Raw genomic sequence first — 19,309 nt, 5'->3', positions numbered from 1 at the left:
ACTTTATATCGACGTAAAGGTTTTATAAATGAATAAATGACATTATATTTGTAAAATATCTTTATTTATCGACCCGACCCGTCAGTTTCCTTCTCCGTCCGATACTCTTAATCGAATCTCAAGTTCTCGGCTTCCCTGGGTATAGCCGGCCTAGCAGGTTGCCCATAAAACAAATAGAGAGCAGCTTCTTAAACGTCCACCGAGGTAGACGCGAGAGAAGACCGCCTTGTGCAGAAGGTAATTTATCGCTAGATGAATTATTGGACGTAACAACCGTCTTGTGCAAAAGGTAATTTATCGCCGGATGAATTATTGGACGTAACAGCCGTGAGTTTGTCGATTTCGAGAGCAACTTCGTCGTTCACATTTCCCGTTGTGCGGCGCTTGGCATCTAGGATCGCGGATCTGAGTTCCTTAACACGACTAATGTAATCTAACATATGCTCGTGTGGTTTCAAGTACACCGTACTAAGTTCTCCTTTATATTGATCGATTGTTTTCGCGGAGCCAAAAGTGAGTAGGTCTATTAATTGTACGACACTTTCGCAAGGTTCGTCCTCGACGGCGTAATAGGCGCGTCCACGAAGTTAAGTTTTTAGCAGAGCAGTGAGGTTCCGCTCCGAGGAAGGAGGAATGATTTCTCCGAGCGCGACGACATGCTCGCGTGAATTGCCCTAGTGGTACGTTATACCCGTCGAAAAAAGGTACAGATTCCGTTGCTTCGCGAAATGAGACCTTGGGGAGTTGAGGCGACTCCATATGTGAGCCGGGTTGCCCGTTTGAATCGTCGAGGGACAATAAGGGTTATCCAGAGAGCCGTAGAGACGGGCTGGTCTCTCTGCGGAGACGAGCTACTTCCCGGCGCAATTCCTCCATTTCGGCAAGGATGCTATCTTTTAACGCCGTCATTTCTCGAACAGCGGCGTCCTCCGACGTTTTTTGCATTATTTCCCTAAGGGTTTCCAACTTGCGCTCTCTCTTATCCTGCCTTTTACCTTGGTCGGTTAGGTAGGCGGCTTCGTCTTTCAATTTATTTTCTTTAGACCTTAAAGCGGCTTCCCTAGTCTTTAATCTAGTCTGAGTTTCGGCTAACTCGGCTTCTCGTTGTTTTAGTTTCAACTGAATTTCAGCTAACTCTGCTTCGGAAAACTCTTTCCTCGTTCCCTTCCTTTTCTACCGAATCTTCCCTTTCTCCTTGTTTCCGGCGCGTGTCAACCATAGCTCGGAAATTACGTATCCCACCGCTGTCACCAATTTTGTTACGTCTCGTTCGCAGTCGCGGCGTGTTATTCGAGAGTGTATGATTCGCGTTGCACGTGCTCGAACTATTGCGCGAGACAACGTCGTATTACGGAAATTTTTCCGGGGATACCCACGACGAAGGGTTTTTCGACAAAGGTTGCACGATGCGGAGGGAGGGGGAAGAATGTATTACCCTTAAGGTAGCAGTTACGACATAGAGCCTAACTGTAATTCTACAGTTATGATTGTGGTTCCGTCTTCTATTCTCGCCGGGACGCTATCTGGGTTACGCGAGTAGTCTTCGTATAGACTCGCAAAGTTCGCATAAATCACCCGTCCGTGAGAGGGTGAGGCGGTTGCTGCAAGTTCCGCAAACTATCCCAACCAGTAATCCACCTATGGTTAGGCTATGTTTCCGGATCCGCGTCCAGAACAATTTAGAAGTTCGAGGTAACGCGGCGAAGCATGAAAGACAAAGAGCGGCTTTAGTTTCAAAATGAATGTACCCGATACCGACTTGACAGTAATACGGAGGCTCGAGAGGTATTAGGAGATTAACTCCTGGGAGAGGGGTTACACCTCTAAAGGGGATTGGGTACATCTATAGCTGCCACGTAAGTTGTATTTTAAAAGATCATGCGTTGTTCGCTCGTAGATGGTTGATGAGACCGGACGTTGTCGAGAAGTCGATAAATGTCGGTAAAATAAGTCGATGTGGCGTCGATACAACTGTCGACAGATGTCGGTAACGAACGTCGGTAGAGACCGTCGGTAAGTGGTCGGTAATCGTTGGTAACGAACGTCGGTAAGATGTCGGTGAAAGAACGTACGTCGGTATAATGTCGGTAATGTCGGTAGAAGAACGTATGTCGGTATAATGTCGGTAATGTCGGTAAAAGAACGTGTGTCGGTATATTGTCGGTAAATCAAGAGTGTTCTCAATTGATTATTGTTTAAGTGACTATTTTGTTGTACGGATTTTACGAAGTTATTTCTTGAGCCACGAAGGTTTTTAAGAGATTGAATTATTTGCGTTTTTCCGTGTTAGAAGTTCGAGAGTTGCACCGCGTGTAATGGGCGACCCTAGTTTTATAGCCTGACCCTTTTTTTTATAGCTTCCGCAGTGACAATGGAAAAGAGGAAAAATGCGTCGGAGATTTTTCTAGAATGTTCTCTTCCACGTGGTAGAAGCGTCTCTGAATTTGCTAACACGCGCGATTCCTTAGGTTAACATGAATTTCACTTACCTTTAGTAGCACTTTCTTGATCGTGTCGGCTCGTACTTAGAGGTAGTGCGTGCGGCGAAGGTCGTTCACTGGGATGTTTGGCGGCGGCAGGCGTCGTGGTTGGAACGTTATTGGTATGCACTTCCACTGTAGGAGTTCGTCGTTGTTATTATTTTTAATGTTGAAAATGTCCTCGTATTCAGGATCGGCTTGATACTCCACTCCGAGGAATTGAGAATATTCCTCAGTCGCTGATTCACGATAGAGTCGGTTTAGTTTTCGTAATTGATTCTTCCTTCCCGCGCGTCGCGTCTTTGGCATATTGAATTTGATGCATCCTCTGAATGATTACTCAAATAAGGAGGGTTGATATGCGGCGGACTTCACTATCAATTCCTTATTTTGGCAAATGCTGAGAATGTTAATTCTAACTGTGATGAACGGTAGTCCGCTCCAAACACAGTTTGAATTATTTTGAATTCAAACGCCGTATGACAAATTTAAACGCTATTGTTCGCGAACCGAGAGTACAAAGTTCGGCTACGAACGAAATCAGCTGATATCGCTCGAAAGGAGCGAAGGACACAGGAAGCGGAAAGAAAAAGAACACAAACTAGGAAGCAAACGTAAGAGAGAGAGAGAGAGAGAGATCGAAGACGATCAGAATCGGGCTCTGAGCGGGCCCGAGAGAGGAAAAGAGAGGAACACGAAAATCGTTACAGAGATGGACAGGAAATCGGGAGAAAGAAAGGAACATTCAGAAACGTAATTTTCCTTTTGTTGTGTCGTTAAATTACTAATTTATTTAGCACTGAATCCTAATCTTTAATTTTAATATCGATTAGGAAAATATGACGAAATTTGCAACTGTGGGTTTGTTACACTTTGAATTACGCGTTATAAGCAAAACCGCACAAGTAGATCACGTTTCGTCGATCGCGTATTTCAATTATTTCGATTCACTCTTAGCGATGATTATTACGGTCAGATTCGCTTCGATTCTCGAAAAAGACTGCCTCGTCGTTCGAACGAGCGCTGACGATTACCTCAATATTGAGAAGGGAGAATACAATAGAAGACCTGTCTTTTGAAACGGTGACACAAACAAGTAATAAACGACGAAAATACAAAACAAGTCATCAGCGAAGAAGATACAATATCGGACATGACTTGATATAAAAATAACGGACATAATATTGACAAAATTATTTGCTCCATCCTGAACATACCGCCCGCCTTGAAACGACAGTTTTAAAAGGAGAAGAAACTCCAAACAAAATCTTTTAAAGAAAGGAAAGTAACAAAGCTGCGATAAAGAAGAAAAAAAAGAAAAAAAAGTTAAAGCTGATTTCGAGGCGGGTTATACGTTGTTTACATTAATCGTTGCATGTCGTCGCAGTGGTTTCTAACTTGTCGACATTGATAGGTAATAAACATATTTTGACTATTGGACGCTTATACGTGGATGACGCAGTTTTGACGGTTACTGACGCGGACTAATCCATCTAGGCCAGCGTGGCATTGTATTATGCGACCTAACTTCCCATTTGCAGGGCGGTAGCAAAGGGTTATGAAGCAGGACGAGTTGTCCGACGTGAATAGCATTTTGCGCGAGCTTATTCCATTTAAATCTTTGTTGCAATGTGTTGACATAGTCGTGTTGCCAAAGTTTCCAAAATCTCTCGGTGAGTTGTCGAACGATTTTCCATCGCGACAGACGATTTTCTTTGATTTCAAGAACGGAAGGTTCTGGAATCGCAGTTAACGCGGATCCGATCAAGAAGTGACCGGGAGTAAGTGGCTCGTAATCTTCGACCGTGTCATGAAGCGGTGCGATCGGTCGCGAGTTAAGGCACGCTTCAATATTGCATAAGAGAGTCGTAAACTCTTCAAAGGTCAGAGTGTGTGTCCCCATTACCCGGCGTAAATGATGTTTTACGCTCCGCACTCCAGCCTTCCACAATCCGCCGAAGTGAGGAGATGAAGGCGGCAGAAAATGCCATTGAACTTTCTCGGAAGCAGTGCGATTTAATAGATTCGGATCTCGGAGCGTTGCGCGAAATGCAGCGGCGAGTTCGCGATCGGCTCCGACAAACGTGGTACTATTGTCGGAGTAGATCGACTCAGGAAGTCCTCGTCTTGCACAGAATCGCGCGTAAGCTCCCAAAAACGCAGAAGTGGAGTAACCGTCCACGACTTCGAGAGGCCATGCAAACGAATAGCGCGATGTAAGCCTTGGTAGCAGAGCGTCCGCGACCGGATAATGCTCGAATTGACACGGGTCCGGCGTAATCCAACCCGCAATGCAAGAACGCGCGAGTGGGAGCGTTAACGCGTACGGAAGGTAAATTTCCCATGAGTTGCACGGGACTAACGGCTTTTTCGCGAGTACAGGCTACGCATTGATGAATGACGGATTTTATTAAAGTTCGAGCGCGCAGAATCCAGAACTCCTGTCGTAAGGTGGCAAGAGTTAATTGCGTTCCAGCATGGAGCGATCGTAAATGAGCATGCCGAATGATTAATTTAATCAATGGATGAGAAGCAAGGATTACCGGGTGCTTTGCTGTAAATGGAATGGAGGCGTGAGATAACCGCCCGCCAACGCGGATTAATTGATCGTCGCCAATAAACGGATTGAGTATTAAGAGCGCGCTTCTTGACGAGATTTTTTTGTTATTTAATAACGCGTCTCGTTCGAGCGGAAAAACATTTTCTTGAATTCGTTTTAGCCAGAATTCTTTCGCTTTCTGGCATTCGTCAGCGGTCAATGCGGCTGAATTGGTTTTGAATCTCTGATGTAATACAATGGGATGACGCAAGCGATGAATGTACCGCATTACATACGCGGTGATGCGAATCAATTTTGTCCACGAGGAATATCGCGAGGCGAGATCCCAGGGTTCGACCGATCGCATGAGATGACTGAGAACGTGAGACTTTTGGTCGAGCTCAGTTTCGTGTACCAGCGGATCGGTTTGAGTCGGCCATTCCGAAGACGGCATAAGTAGCCATTCGGGCCCGCGCCACCATAGAGTATAGGATGCTAGCGAATGACCGGAGATTCCTCGCGATGCGCAGTCGGCAGGATTTTCGTGAGTCGAAATATGTCGCCATTTTGCGGATGGAATTCGCGTTTGGATTTGTGACACGCGGTTTGAGACAAAGGTCTTTCAGCGGGAAGGATGTTGATTCACCCATGCTAACACAATAGTTGAATCAGTCCAACAGTAGCAGGACACGTCAGGAATGTGAAGGGAATTACGAACAAATTCAATTAATCGAGCCATTAATAAGGCCGCAGATAATTCTAGTCGCAGAATACTTAAGGTTTTTACTGGGGCGACCTTTGATTTGCTCATTAATAAATTTACATTGATTTCGCCGGAGAGCGATATAATACGCATGTAAACGGCAGCGTCGTACGCCGCGTTCGACGCGTCGGAAAAACCGTGGAGTTCGCAATGTACGGTGTCAGAGCCTCGCTGAATCCACCGATTAAGCTGAAGACCGTTGACTTCAGTTAAAGATGTTTGAAGTACATTCCATTGATCTAGCAGTGGAGGGGGGAATTGATCGTCCTACTCTAATTTACATTGCCATAATTTTTGCAAAAATATCTTGGCATTAATTGTCACTGGAGTGCTCCAACCTAACGGGTCGAAGAATTTAGCAATGGCTGATAGAATGGATCTTTTAGTGGTGACGTCAACAATCGGAAACGACACATTGAAACGAAATATATCAGATGCTGGATTCCAGCTAATTCCAAGAATTTTTAATTGCTCATCGAATTGCAACGGTTTATTACATGCTAATCCGTGATCCTCGACTGCTATATCATTGAGAAGGTGGACGGAATTGCTCGACCATTTTCGTAATTCGAAGAGTCCGCATTTTAACAAAGCACAGACTTGACTTCGCATTTGTCGAAGGAGAGGAATATCGTCCGCTCCGAATAAAACGTCGTCGACGTATATGTTATCCTGTAATACCGAACCGCGAGCGGAAACGAATGGCCTTCGTCGAGAATGAGCTGCCGAAGTACGCGCAAAGCAAGAAATGGAGCAGACGCGATGCCGTACGTTACTGTCGTTAATTGATACTCTTTGGCGCATTCGGTTTCGCTGTCAGCCCACAATATTCTCTGATAATTCGACGTCGCGAGAGTCGACTGAAATTTGGCGATACATTTTTGCGATGTCGGCCGAGTAAACATAACGAAATTGTCGCCACCGCAGTACGACGGCTGAGAGATCCGTCTGCAGTTTTGGGCCAGTAAGTAAATGGTCATTTAATGATGTAGAGTTCGTCGTTATACTAGACGCGTTAAATACGACTCTCAAACGTGTCGTGACGCTACTCTCGCGAATGACCGGGTGATGCGGAATGTATACGCACTGCGTTGAAAACGCTCTTGAACTTGTCACCTCTCTCATGTGTCCAAAGGCTTCATACTTCGTGCAGAAATTTCGTGTATTCTAATTTTAACTCGTTGCTGCTTTTGAACCGACGATGTACGCTCTTGAGGAGACGTTCGGCTGTGTTGTGCGATTGACCTATGTCGATCGGAGGGCCTTTTCGGAACGGAAGGCGGACAACGTATCGCCCGTCGGCGCAACGCGAATGAGTTGTGAGAAAGTGTTCCTCACATTGCTGCTCTTCTGGGCTGAGGATCGCACGCTGAGGAATTTCCTCAATTTCCCAGAATCTGCGCAGTTTCACTTTCTAGAGATAGCGCATTTGCACAATGTTGCACGGATATGGATCGGCGTGATGAAATACCGGACATCGGTCCCGAGAGTATCCATCCGAAAATAGTGTTTTGCGCAAGCGGTGTCCCCTTATCCCCTCTTCGCACACCGTCTACAATTAATTCGCTATATAGATCCGCACCGATAATAAGGTCAATGCGATCGGGGCTGGTAGGGTCGGGATCCGCGAGCGTGAGATCGGATAAATGATTCCAATCACTCGTTGAGCTTATTAGCGGCGGCGTGTATTTAGTCAGTGAGTGCATTATTGACGCGGTGCTTGTAAGAGTCGGATAGGAGGCATCGCGTGGAGACAATTTAATTTGAGCCGCGAAACGACAGGTACCGGCATCGACTCCGCCGACGGCGGAGATTGAAATCGGTAGTTTGATGCGACGCAATTTTAGAGTTTGAACAATTTGTTCGGTAATGAAGGTTATTTCGGATCCTTGATCGAGTAAAGCTCGAGCGATAACTGTTCGACCTGAAGGAGATCCGATTTTGACGCGCGCGGTTGCGAGAAGAACGGAAGGGCGAGATTGTAATCTTGACGCAGAAAACAACGACGTGGCATTATCGGTCATCATCTCCGATTTTGACTTTGATGTCGTAGGAAGAACAGTCTCGGTTGCCGACGGCGAGGACTCGAGGTGAAGCATAGAATGATGCTTCCGTTGACAAGCGCGACACGAGTACTTGCTCGGACAGGCTTGGACAGCATGCTTCGCACTCAAGCAATTTACGCAACGTTTTGCCTGTTTGACTATTTCTAAGCGCTGAGTCGGAGTCTTTTGAATAAAGAGCGCGCACTTATTTATAAAATGAGATCCCTTACAAACGGGACACGACGCAGCCGATGAAGCGGAGGTGGTATTGCTGTTTATCTTTTGTGATCGCGTAGGCTTCGTGAGGCTGAGAGGAGTGAGTTCTTCGAGGGCGAGCGCACGAGAGGAGATGAAACGATCCAAATCTTCGTACGTCGGAATATCACTATTGTCACTTCCTCTGAGTTTCCAGGCCTTCCGCGTAGAATGATCTAGTTTTTGCGATACGCAGTAGACTAACATGTCGCTTAGAATCTCCGCGGGCGTACGATTTAATGTTTTGAGCGATGCGAGGGCTCGATTCGCTTTATCCCGCAATTCGTTTAGTTCAAACGCGTTTTCGCGAGAGACCGTCGGCATATTATATAGGGCAGACACATGCACTTCAATTAATCGACGTTTATTTTTGTAACGAGACACTAGAGCTTTCCATGCTATTTCGAAGTTGTCTGCAGTGATTGGAGTGTTCTTTATTGATTCGAGAGCGCGACCCGTAAGGCTCGACACGAGAAAATGCATCCGTGCAAAATTTGACAAGTCTTTGTTCATGATGATAAGAGACGTGAAACGATCTCGAAAATTTTCCCAGTCTTCACACTTACCGGAAAACGGAGGAATAAGAATTGGCGGCAAGTGAGATAATGAGAACGACTCATCGCGTTTACTCACTGCGGAGCCGAACGACGAGTTTGCGTTAGCCGTCGGCTCGATCGCCTCGAGACACTCGGCCATGTAGTCCAGCGTGTTTTGGTAAATATCTTCGTAATCATCGAGCTGCTGCTTTTTGAAGTAATCCATGGTTTCCCTTTTAGCTTCTGGAATAGCATGGATTAATGCTGTGTGAGTTTGAAGGCACTGGGACCAGGTTTCTTTTAGCGTGGAAACTTGCGATCGGATTTTTGCACTTGTCAAATTGTTCTTCCCGATTTTTTTGAAATTGTCTAATGAACGAGCAACCGAATGAAGCAGCGCTTGCTGCGCTGAGATGAGTTCACTCATTTTGCTAAATAAATTAGTTAGTTCCGCACGACACTGAGATGAGAGTACCGCTCGGATATCCTATCCGGCTCGAAGGACCAAAATTATGTTCGCGAACCGAGAGTACAAAGTTCGGCTACGAACGAAATCAGCTGATATCGCTCGAAGGAGCGAAGGACACAGGAAGCGGAAAGAAAAAGAACACAAACTAGGAAGCGAACGTAAGAGAGAGAGAGAGAGATCGAAGACGATCAGAATCGGGCTCTGAGCGGGCTCGAGAGAGGAAGAGAGAGGAACACGAAAATCGTTACAGAGATGGACAGGAAATCGAGGAGAAAGAAAGAAACATTCAGAAACGTAATTTTCCTTTTGTTGTGTCGTTAAATTACTAATTTATTTAGCACTGAATCCTAATCTTTAATTTTAATATCGATTAGGAAAATATGACGAAATTTGCAACTGTGGGTTTGTTACACTTTGAATTACGCGTTATAAGCAAAACCGCACAAGTAGATCACGTTTCGTCGATCGCGTATTTCAATTATTTCGATTCACTCTTAGCGATGATTATTACGGTCAGATTCGCTTCGATTCTCGAAAAAGACTGCCTCGTCGTTCGAACGAGCGCTGACGATTACCTCAATATTGAGAAGGGAGAATACAATAGAAGACCTGTCTTTTGAAACGGTGACACAAACAAGTAATAAACGACAAAAATACAAAACAAGTCATCAGCGAAGAAGATACAATATCGGACATGACTTGATATAAAAATAACGGACATAATATTGACAAAATTATTTGCTCCATCCTGAACAGCTATCGTATTTTATCACGGGAGTGGAAGTTTTGAAGAATACTGAACACTAGTTTTCACACATGAATACACTGATTTATTCGTATAGTAGTACAAAATTCGAGACTAAAACTTAAAATTAGAATTTAGATTTAGACTTAGAATTTAGAGTTAGAATATTATACTTAGAGTTAGAATTTTAGAGTTAAAGTTAGGATTTAGAATTTGGACTTAGAATTTAGAAGTGCGACTATACTGTTCGGTGTCGCGCAGAGAACTGCCGAAATTCGGGACTGCTCTGAGGTCCTTCGTTTCGGCGGCTCGGGCCTGCGGCGGCCTGGAAAGGGGGAATTCTCCGGAGTAGGGGCTCTCACCGTGGTGGGAGACCCTTAGGCGCTACGAAGCGCCACGCTTAATTTCTAGGCGGAGTTAAGCGTCATGGCCGGCTTTGGCGCGCTTTTCAAATAGCGTTTAAGGAACTTGGAGTAAACGAAAAAATTTATACGGCCGGACGTGACACTGCCCTCTCGGAATCCGTATTGACAATCCGCTAGGTCGGGTCCTGCCGCCGACAGGTGGTCCCTGAGGCGGGCGGCTATTATCCTTTCAAACAGCTTGCTCGCCTCGTCCAGTAGACATATGGGGCGATACGCCGCGGGCGAGTCTGCGGGGCGCCCCTCTTTTCTCAACAGGACCAACTTGGCTTTTTTCCATATTATGGGAAACTGTCCCGTTCTGAAGCAGCTATCGAATAGCTGCCTCAGTCGACCCCCAAGGACGCCTAAAGCCAAGACCCAGACCTTTTCCGGTATACCATCCGGCCCCGGGGCTGTGTTTTTAGCCCGGAGCCGTTTGACTGCTCGGACGAGCTCCCTCCCGGTGACCCCCAGGCCCTTCGACCACCCATTATGGGCCGCGGGACCCAGGGGTTTGTCTCCACTCTCCTCCGACTCCTCTGGGGGGAAGAGGGTGGAGACAACCTCCTTCAAGATGTCTGGTTGGAGACCCTCAGTAATTGGGGGCCCCCCTGATCGGAGTTTCTTTCTCACGATTTGGTAGGGGCGCCCCCATGGGTCCTTGTTGAGGGTCTCCAGGAGCTCGTCTCATGCCCGGGCCTTGACCTTCCCTGATGGCCCGCTGTAGGGTCTTCTTCGCTGACTTGTAGTCCTCCAGCAACTCTGCCGCCTTTTCGTTGGTGTGACGCCTGCGTCTGCATCGGGTGTTTTGGTGTCTCGAGCGGATGCACACCGCTCTCATCCACGATATCTCCTGAGACCACCAATACACCCCTCTCCTTTTGTTGTTGGCCTGGCACCTCGGCATGGCGGAGTCACAAATCTCCGTCATTGCCGAGCGGAACCAGGCCGCTTTTTCGTTCGCGTCGCTGGCGTCGGGCGTGGGGGAATCTTCCCACGCCTTCGCTACGGCGGCCGCCATCAGGGCGTCCTTGTCTAGGCGCTTTAGCGCCCATCGGGGGGGTAGGGGTGTACCCCGTCTCTCCTCCTGGGGGGGCGTGGCTGGCGCCCCGCCGAGGGGTCAGAGATCACCATTTTTATATATCTGTGATCAGATAGACTCTCCGACCCCACCATCACTCGCCAACCACTTACCATGCGTGCGGCTTGTGGGGATCCCCAGGTGACATCTATTACGGATCCGCCATAGTACCGCACGCATGTAAACTCCAACCCTCTGTTAATAATCAAAAGGTCGAGCTGTGCCCTCCACTCTTCTAGGACCTTGCCCCTAGCGTTGGTCACTGGAGAACCCCACGCATCGGATTTTGCAGTTGAAGGTCCCTCATGACCAAGACCCTACCCAGGAAGGTGGCGACTTACCTCGTCCGCCAACTTACCCAGGTACTCCTCGAATTGGGCGAGGATCTCTGTTTGGAGAAAAATACACCCCCACCACAACAGTTTCCCCTCATTTTGCCGACACATAGCCCTCCCCCTATCCCTGATGGGAAAGGGGGAGGGCTATGTGTCGGCAAATTTTCCATCAGGGATAGGGGGAGTGCTTCCCTCTCTGCTTTTCCGATAATGGTGACGAGATCCACCTCATCCCCTATCCAGTTATCTTTCTGGAGGACTCGGTAAGGCTCCGCCACCACGGCCAAATCTATATTCCACTCCGTCAGGTGTTGCATTAGCAGGTCTTGCGCCCTGGCGGAGTGGTTAATATTAGCTTGAAGGAGAAGAGCCTTCATTGTTGTTGTTTGCTCTTCTCCTCCCTTCTGACCTCCTTTCTGTTAACAGCCGTGTTGGCTGCCTTTTTGGGTGCCGTTGTGCCCCTTCCTTCCCCCTTATTTGTTTTTGGCTCCTGCTTGCCCTTGAACCCTCTTTTTTGGCTTGCTTTTGCGTAGTTGCAAGCCTTGCCCCCGTATCTATGATCCGCCTTGTACCCGTGGTCTTTGCAGAACGGGCAACGTGTCGGGGGGCCTGCGGAATTTTCCGACTGCGCATTATTGTAAGCTCGTTTGCGGCAGTCCTGTATTTCATGCCCCGGGTGTTTGCAATAACGACATCATACGGCGTCGTTGGTCGCGCGCGTCGCGGGCGTTTGATAGCGTCCTACATTCCTAGTGTCGTATGAGGGAGGCTGCGCTCGCCAGTTTGTTTGGGCGGGACTGCGGTTATGCTGCCGCGCAGGGGCTTGGTACCCTCCGGCATGGTTCCCAGTGTTATTAGGTTGCGGGGGTGTTGTTCGTGGGGCATTTGCCGCGGGTCTCGCGTTACGTTGGCGGTCTAGCTCTTCGCGTTTCGCGAAGATCTTCGCGGTCGAGAAGGCGTCGAAGGGACGCGAGTAGTGCTCCGGTTGCATTTGAAGCCGATATTGCAGAGGTAGGCCGTCGCAGAAAGATCGCGCGGTGAAAGCATCTACCTCACTTATGACGGCGTAGTTAAGGGCCCCGCGTTCGTATCGTTCCGCGTCCAGAATGGCGGTTCGCAGATCCTTGATTCGGCTGACGTCGAGCATATGCTCACCTGATGCTAAATAGCATGCGCTGAGGTCGCCGCGATATTGGTCTAAAGTTTTGAGGGACCCGAATGCTCCGTTGAGCAAATCGATCAGCTGGGTGATTGTCTCGCACGGCTCGTCCTCTACGGCGTAGTAGGCTCTTCCACGGAGTTTGTTTATGATCAATTTGGTTAAGTTCCTTTCGGATAAAAAAGGTACTATATCTCTAGCGCGCCGGCACGCTCGTGTGAATTGGGCTAAGGGGACGTTGTAACCATCAAAGTTCGGTACCGATTCGGTGGCTTCTCGGAATGAGACTTTTGGGTTTATAGAGGCGTCATGCATGCCGTCCGTGGTTTCGAAATCGCGAGTGTAGCGCCCATGCGGCTCTCGAGTCCTATTGATCAATAACATGGGGTCGTTGTCGGGGCTAGTCCCCGCTTGACCCTTCAGCCTTTCGATCTCGTGCATCATTTCCTCCCGAAAGACAGCAAGGATTTCTGTGATGTCGTTCTCTTTCTGGTGTTTCCTTTCGGCCTCCTTTTCCATGTCGAATTCAGCGCGTTGTTTATTGAGACGCGCAGTGTTGTCTCGGAGTTGTTGCTCTTGTTACGTCCAATAATTCATCTGGCGATAAATTACCTTTTGCACAAGACGGTCTTCTCTCGCGTCTACCTCGGTGGACGTTTGAGAAGCTGCTCTCTATTTGTTTTATGGGCAACCTGCTAGGCCGGCTATACCCAGGGGAGCAGAGAGCTTGAGATTCGATTGAGAGTATCGGACAGAGAAGGAAACTGACGGGTCGGGTCGATAAATAAAGATATTTTACAAATATAATGCCATTTATTCATTTATAAAACCTTCCTATTGATATAAATTTTATTGGTCCTGACGTGGTTCGTGGGGAGCTCGAAATTGAGTTACAATATTGCTAAGCTCCTGTTCCGAATTATTAGATTGAATGAGGTAAGTAATAAAAGAAGTAAAGTCGTCCTGAGCTTCTTCTGAGATGAAGTTACGAGTGCCGTCGGATGTGAGGTTCACGGTATCCTCGTCAAGAATATTAAAGTTTTGTTCGTGATTAAATTGTAAAGTGGAATCGTACTCTGGCGATGTAATTGGTTGGTTTTGATCCAGGATATAATATTCAGGATTGGGTAAGAATTGATGATTAGGGTTCGATATTAACGTATTTGATTCTAACGGTGAAGGCTCCGGAAATTGCGGATGAGAATAATCAATGTAAGGGGGGATATTGTTAATTGGCGAGTAAACGTCTGGAGAAGGGGATCGTACGATTATTCGTGTTGGATAAATTTGGACATTAAGATTTAAGGGTCTTTTTGTTCTACGTTCGCGTAGTCTATGGAGACGTTGCTCGTCACGATCAATTTGATTCTTCCTTCGGAAGGGAGAGACCATCTAATGGTTAAATAAATTTATATGAATAATGTTTTATAGAACTAAGATAAATAATCAAAGGTAATTGAGTGTGACTCACGTTTAAGTCGTGATTTACGCGTAAAGAGTTAGAGACGAGATGAAAGGTTAATCTGTGCGAGAATGCCCTTCACCTGTTAATTAATTAAGCGTTGTGTCAATTATAACTGTAATTAAACGATACTGAAAAAGAATTGGTAATAATGTGGAATAGGAAAGGAATCTTAATACGTGTATTAATATCTATTTCAAGCATCAAAGATTTAAGTCTTAAATATTGAAGTAATAATTCTTAGTAATTATCAAGACCTCTGTCATTCGGTTTAGTAAAGTATTCGCAATTATTGGAAAATGCAAGGTAATAAAAGCGTAAAAGAGATAGAGAGATAGGTGTTCATCCGGCTAGGCCGGGTTCTCTGGTCCTTGTCTTAATAGGCTAATGCGACGTTCACTTTACTAAACGTGCACCTCAGAGATGACTTGCGAATGTACCTTATGACAGAGTATATTTCTATTGGTTGTAAATAGGGTCGGGTGGTGTACACTTGTCGAATGAATCGAATATCAATATGCAAAATCACTGTCAGTTGGTGTGGTAAAGTATTCGCAACTATTGGAAAATGCAAGATAATAAAAGCGTAAAAGAGATAGAGAGATAGGTGTTCATCCGGCTAGGCCGGGTTCTCTGGTCCTTGTCTTAATAGGCTAATGCGACGTTCACTTTACTAAACGTGCACCTCAGAGATGACTTGCGAATGTACCTTCTGACAGGATATAGTTTCTAATGTGTACAGAGAAATTAGCGGCATTCAATTCGCTAATATGTGGTAGGATACAGGGTTACATACATATATAAGTAAGCAGTAATACAATAAAATACATAAGTATATTTATTATAATAAATCAAATAAGTATGCGAATTTGATTAAATAGTATTGAATAGTATTGGATAAAATATTGAATAGATCGACGATTGTAACGCAGACGTATGCAGATGCAAATCGTAGATTGAAATAACATCGGAAACGCAGAGTAATATATGGCTTATGTCTATGTTCAAAATTCAGAGTTCGAAATGTAATGTAAGATTGAGTTAATATTGGATAATTAAATATAATGATTAAATATAATGAGTGCCCGTCGCGCTTTACTATTTAGGGATATGTGAACTGGCTTAAATACTCACAAGGTTAGACAATGTCTAATGTGCCTTGCTATGGTACACTTTGCTACTGTGTTCTTCCCTCTGAGTCTGAAGATCTGAGGAGCCTCGGTACCTCGGTCCAAAATGGCGGCTATGCCTCACCAAAATGGCGGCTATGTCTTGTTGTTTTCAGGACCTCCGTAGTAATAGCTGGTTGATTGCTGGATTAGAACTGATTGACTGGAACAACTTTCGGCGGATCACTGCCGTTCCGTGCCGGGTGCAGGGTTTATATACCGTAAAATGTGGCTCGCTCCTCCCATCGGGCGATGCGGCTTAGCCAATGGCAAGAGAGGTATGCCGGGGAAGTACCGGAGACAATCTGTTCCTGGTAGAGATTGCGACGGTTAAGTCCCGGAGAGATGGCTTCTTAGTAGCGATAGCGGCGTTCCTTTGATGACTCATCGCCGGGCGCTCCGACTTTCCTTATCCTATTCTCGGTAGCGATAGCGGTATGCCTTTGTTGGCTATGCGCTCCGACTTATCTTATCTTTTTCTTGGTAGCGATAGCGGTGCTTCTTTGGTGACTCACCGCTACGCGGCTTGCAACGGGCCTTGCAGGTTGCAACGTGTTTCCGCGTTGCATCATGCTTTGCGTCATGCTTCAGGAATGTAACGGTTCTCAACCGTCTTTCTAGAACCTTCTAGAATCTTTTAGATGTTTCTTGAGAGTAAAGCCGAGTTCACATAATAAAGCGGGTTTCATACCTAATTACTACTTTACGAACGATATCTATATATTTTAGGTATTATTCTTTAGAATATGTCGACTCCTTTTGCGATTTAAAATAAAATGCATTACTTTGTAAATTTTGTTATAGATTAAAATAATCTTATTTGCTTTAATTTATATTCATATTTGCATGTAAATGGTAGAAAAGCTTAATTGTAACTTCTATTGTTATTTTATAGTTAGAGTTTAATAATCATGATAGACAGGTAAAATTTATCAATTTACATTTACATTTCGTAGTTATATGTAAATTGATAGGTAACTTGCATCAGGAACGAATTTCTAATAGTAGGTATACTATGGGGGTTCTAACTCAGGGGAAATGAGGGGGGGTGAGGGGCGGGCCGAAATCATGTTTTTAACTTATGAGCGATTATATGCGAGACTAAATATTTGTTAATACCGGTCTTTCATGTAGGTTAGCGATTGTCATGACTAATATGTTAAAGAATTAATTTTTGAAAAAGATTGAAATTTTGAAATTTGTCTGGACGTTACATCTCCCCTCCTATTTGAGAATAAAATCCGACGTTGACCTAGGGTTTTGTTCGAGGTTATAAAGATGCTGCTGTAAGTCATTATATGTCTGAGGGATAGTTATATTTGTGGATTCCATTTCTCCAGGTCGTTTAGTGTTATAACCTTGAAGTTGTGGCTGACTTATCACTGGCGGTTCTTTTGGCAGTGCAGGGGGTGCGTCTGAGATGGTGGCGAGAGGTGTGGCGTCTTCTGGGAATTTGTTCTTTTCTTCCTTTTCGTTCATATTCTTGCGGCTAAGGTGAAGCAAGAGATTAGTTAGAGAGTCCCATAATGCTCCTATTAGATGTAGACTACATCCATATACGGTATGTAGTGCGTATCCATGGATGATGGTGTCAATTGCCAATTTAGCAATACGAACGATCATAAATACTCCAACGACACCGGCCGTGGCTGATCCGAAACTCATGAATCCTTTCCATATTTTTGCTGCGGTGTTGTCTACGATTTTGTTGAGCGATTCTTCGTCTAGTAGTTTGTATAATGAGACGGAGTCGGCGTTAACTGGATGTCCAATAAGCCCGCGGACGACGGCGTTGAGCAGTGGCGGTTTCTCTGCGGGAAACATAGTGTGGTCTCTTAATTTTTCTATGTCTTGTTGCGTATAGATTCCACTAACAGCTAGTGGTCCGGGTGTTAAATAACTCCAGGTAAGAGATGCCATGGGTCGTAGTTGTTGAGGTGACAACTGTTGTTACGTCCCGTTCGCAGTCGCGGCGTGTTATTCGAGAGTGTATGATTCGCGTTGCACGTGCTCGAATTATTGCGCGAGACAACGTCGTATTACGGAAATTTTTCCGGGGATACCCACGACGAAGGGTTTTCCGACAAAGGTTGCACGATGCGGAGGGAGGGGGAAGAATGTATTACCCTTAAGGTAGCAGTTACGACATGGAGCCTAACTGTAATTCTACAGTTATGATTGTGGTTCCGTGTTCTATTCTCGCCGGGACGCTATCTGGGTTGCGCGAGTAGTCTTCGTATATAGACTCGCAAAGTTCGCATAAATCACCCGCCCGTGAGGGGGTGAGGCGGTTGTTGCAAGTTCCGCAAACTATCCCAACCAGTAATCCACCTATGGTTAGGCTATGTTTCCGGATCCGCGTCCAGAACAATTTAGAAGTTCGAGGTAACGCGGCGAAGCATGAAAGACAAAGAGCGGCTTTAGTTTCAAAATGAATGTACCCGATACCGACTTGACAGTAATACGGAGGCTCGAGAGGTATTAGGAGATTAACTCCTGGGAGAGGGGTTACACCTCTAAAGGGGATTGGGCACATCTATAGCTGCCACGTAAGTTGTATTTTAAAAGATCATGCGTTGTTCGCTCGTAGATGGTTGATGAGACCGGACGTTGTCGAGAAGTCGATAAATGTCGGTAAAATGATTAGATGTGGCGTCGATACAACGTCGACAGATGTCGGTAACGAACGTCGGTAGAGACCGTCGGTAAGTGGTCGGTAATCGTTGGTAACGAACGTCGGTTAGATGTCGGTGAAAGAACGTACGTCGGTATAATGTCGGTAATGTCGGTAGAAGAACGTATGTCGGTATAATGTCGGTAATGTCGGTAAAAGAACGTGTGTCGGTATATTGTCGGTAAATCAAGAGTGTTCTCAATTGATTATTGTTTAAGTGACTATTTTGTTGTACGGATTTTACGAAGTTATTTCTTGAGCCACGAAGATTTTTAAGAGATTGAATTATTTGCGCTTTTCCGTGTTAGAAGTTCGAGAGTTGCACCGCGTGTAATGGGCGACCCTAGTTTTATAGCCTGACCCTTTTTTTATAGCTTCCGCAGTGACGATGGAAAAGAGGAAAAATGCGTCGGAGATTTTTCTAGAATGTTCTCTTCCACGTGGTAGAAGCGTCTCTGAATTTGCTAACACGCGCGATTCCTTAGGCTAACATGAATTTCACTTACCTTTAGTAGCACTTTCTTGATCGTGTCGGCTCGTACTTGGAGGTAGTGCGTGCGGCGAGGGTCGTTCACTGGGATGTTTGGCGGCGGCAGGCGTCGTGGTTGGAACGTTATTGGTATGCACTTCCACTGTAGGAGTTCGTCGTTGTTATTATTTTTAATGTTGAAAATGTCCTCGTATTCAAGATCGGCTTGATACTCCACTCCGAGGAATTGAGAATATTCCTCGGTCGCTGATTCACGATAGAGTCGGTTTAATTTTCGTAATTGATTCTTCCTTCCCGCGCGTCGCGTCTTAGGCATATTGAATTTGATGCATCCTCTGAATGATTACTCAAATAAGGAGGGTTGATATGCGGCGGACCTCACTATCAATTCCTTATTTTGGCAAATGCTGAGAATGTTAATTCTAACTGTGATGAGCGGTGGTCCGCTCCAAACACAGTTTGAATTATTCTGAATTCAAACGCCGTATGACAAATTTAAACGCTATCGTATTTTATCACGGGAGTGGAAGTTTCGAAGAATACTGAACACTAGTTTTCACACATGAATACATTGATTTATTCGTATAGTAGTACAAAATTTGAGACTAAAACTTAGAATTAGAATTTAGATTTACACTTAGAATTTAGAGTTAGAATATTATACTTAGAGTTAGAATTTTAGAATTAGAGTTAGGATTTAGAA

General features: G+C 45.5%; 1 protein-coding gene across 1 annotated transcript; it reads right to left on the bottom strand.

The window, feature by feature from the left end:
• Nucleotides 1-3,951: 3,951 nt before the first annotated feature.
• Nucleotides 3,952-9,045, bottom strand: LOC114938561 (uncharacterized). The gene is made up of 3 exons (XM_085486873.1): nucleotides 7,254-9,045; nucleotides 7,121-7,179; nucleotides 3,952-4,863 (listed from the first exon to the last, which is right to left on the bottom strand). Exons 1-3 carry the CDS (start codon nucleotides 9,043-9,045, stop codon nucleotides 3,952-3,954), a joined length of 2,763 nt encoding a protein of 920 aa, XP_085342999.1.
• Nucleotides 9,046-19,309: the final 10,264 nt, after the last annotated feature.

Source organism: Nylanderia fulva, unplaced genomic scaffold (assembly GCF_048542155.1).
Source record: "Nylanderia fulva isolate GAGA-0341 unplaced genomic scaffold, ASM4854215v1 Scaffold484, whole genome shotgun sequence".
In the NCBI taxonomy this organism is placed as follows: domain Eukaryota; kingdom Metazoa; phylum Arthropoda; class Insecta; order Hymenoptera; family Formicidae; genus Nylanderia; species Nylanderia fulva.
The sequence above is the reverse complement of the archived record's forward strand: the minus strand, read 5'-3'. Positions and strand labels throughout refer to the sequence as shown.

Bases quoted from the DNA above. Each gene is read 5' to 3' on its own strand.
- LOC114938561 (XM_085486873.1), bottom strand. From the start codon at position 9,045: ATGAGTGAACTCATCTCAGCGCAGCAAGCGCTGCTTCATTCGGTTGCT. The intron at 7,180-7,253 runs GTATTTCATCAC...GAAACTGCGCAG, and splicing joins ACTCTCGGGACCGATGTCCG to ATTCTGGGAAATTGAGGAAA. The intron at 4,864-7,120 runs GTGAGGAACACT...ATCAATGCGTAG, and splicing joins CAGCCCAGAAGAGCAGCAAT to CCTGTACTCGCGAAAAAGCC.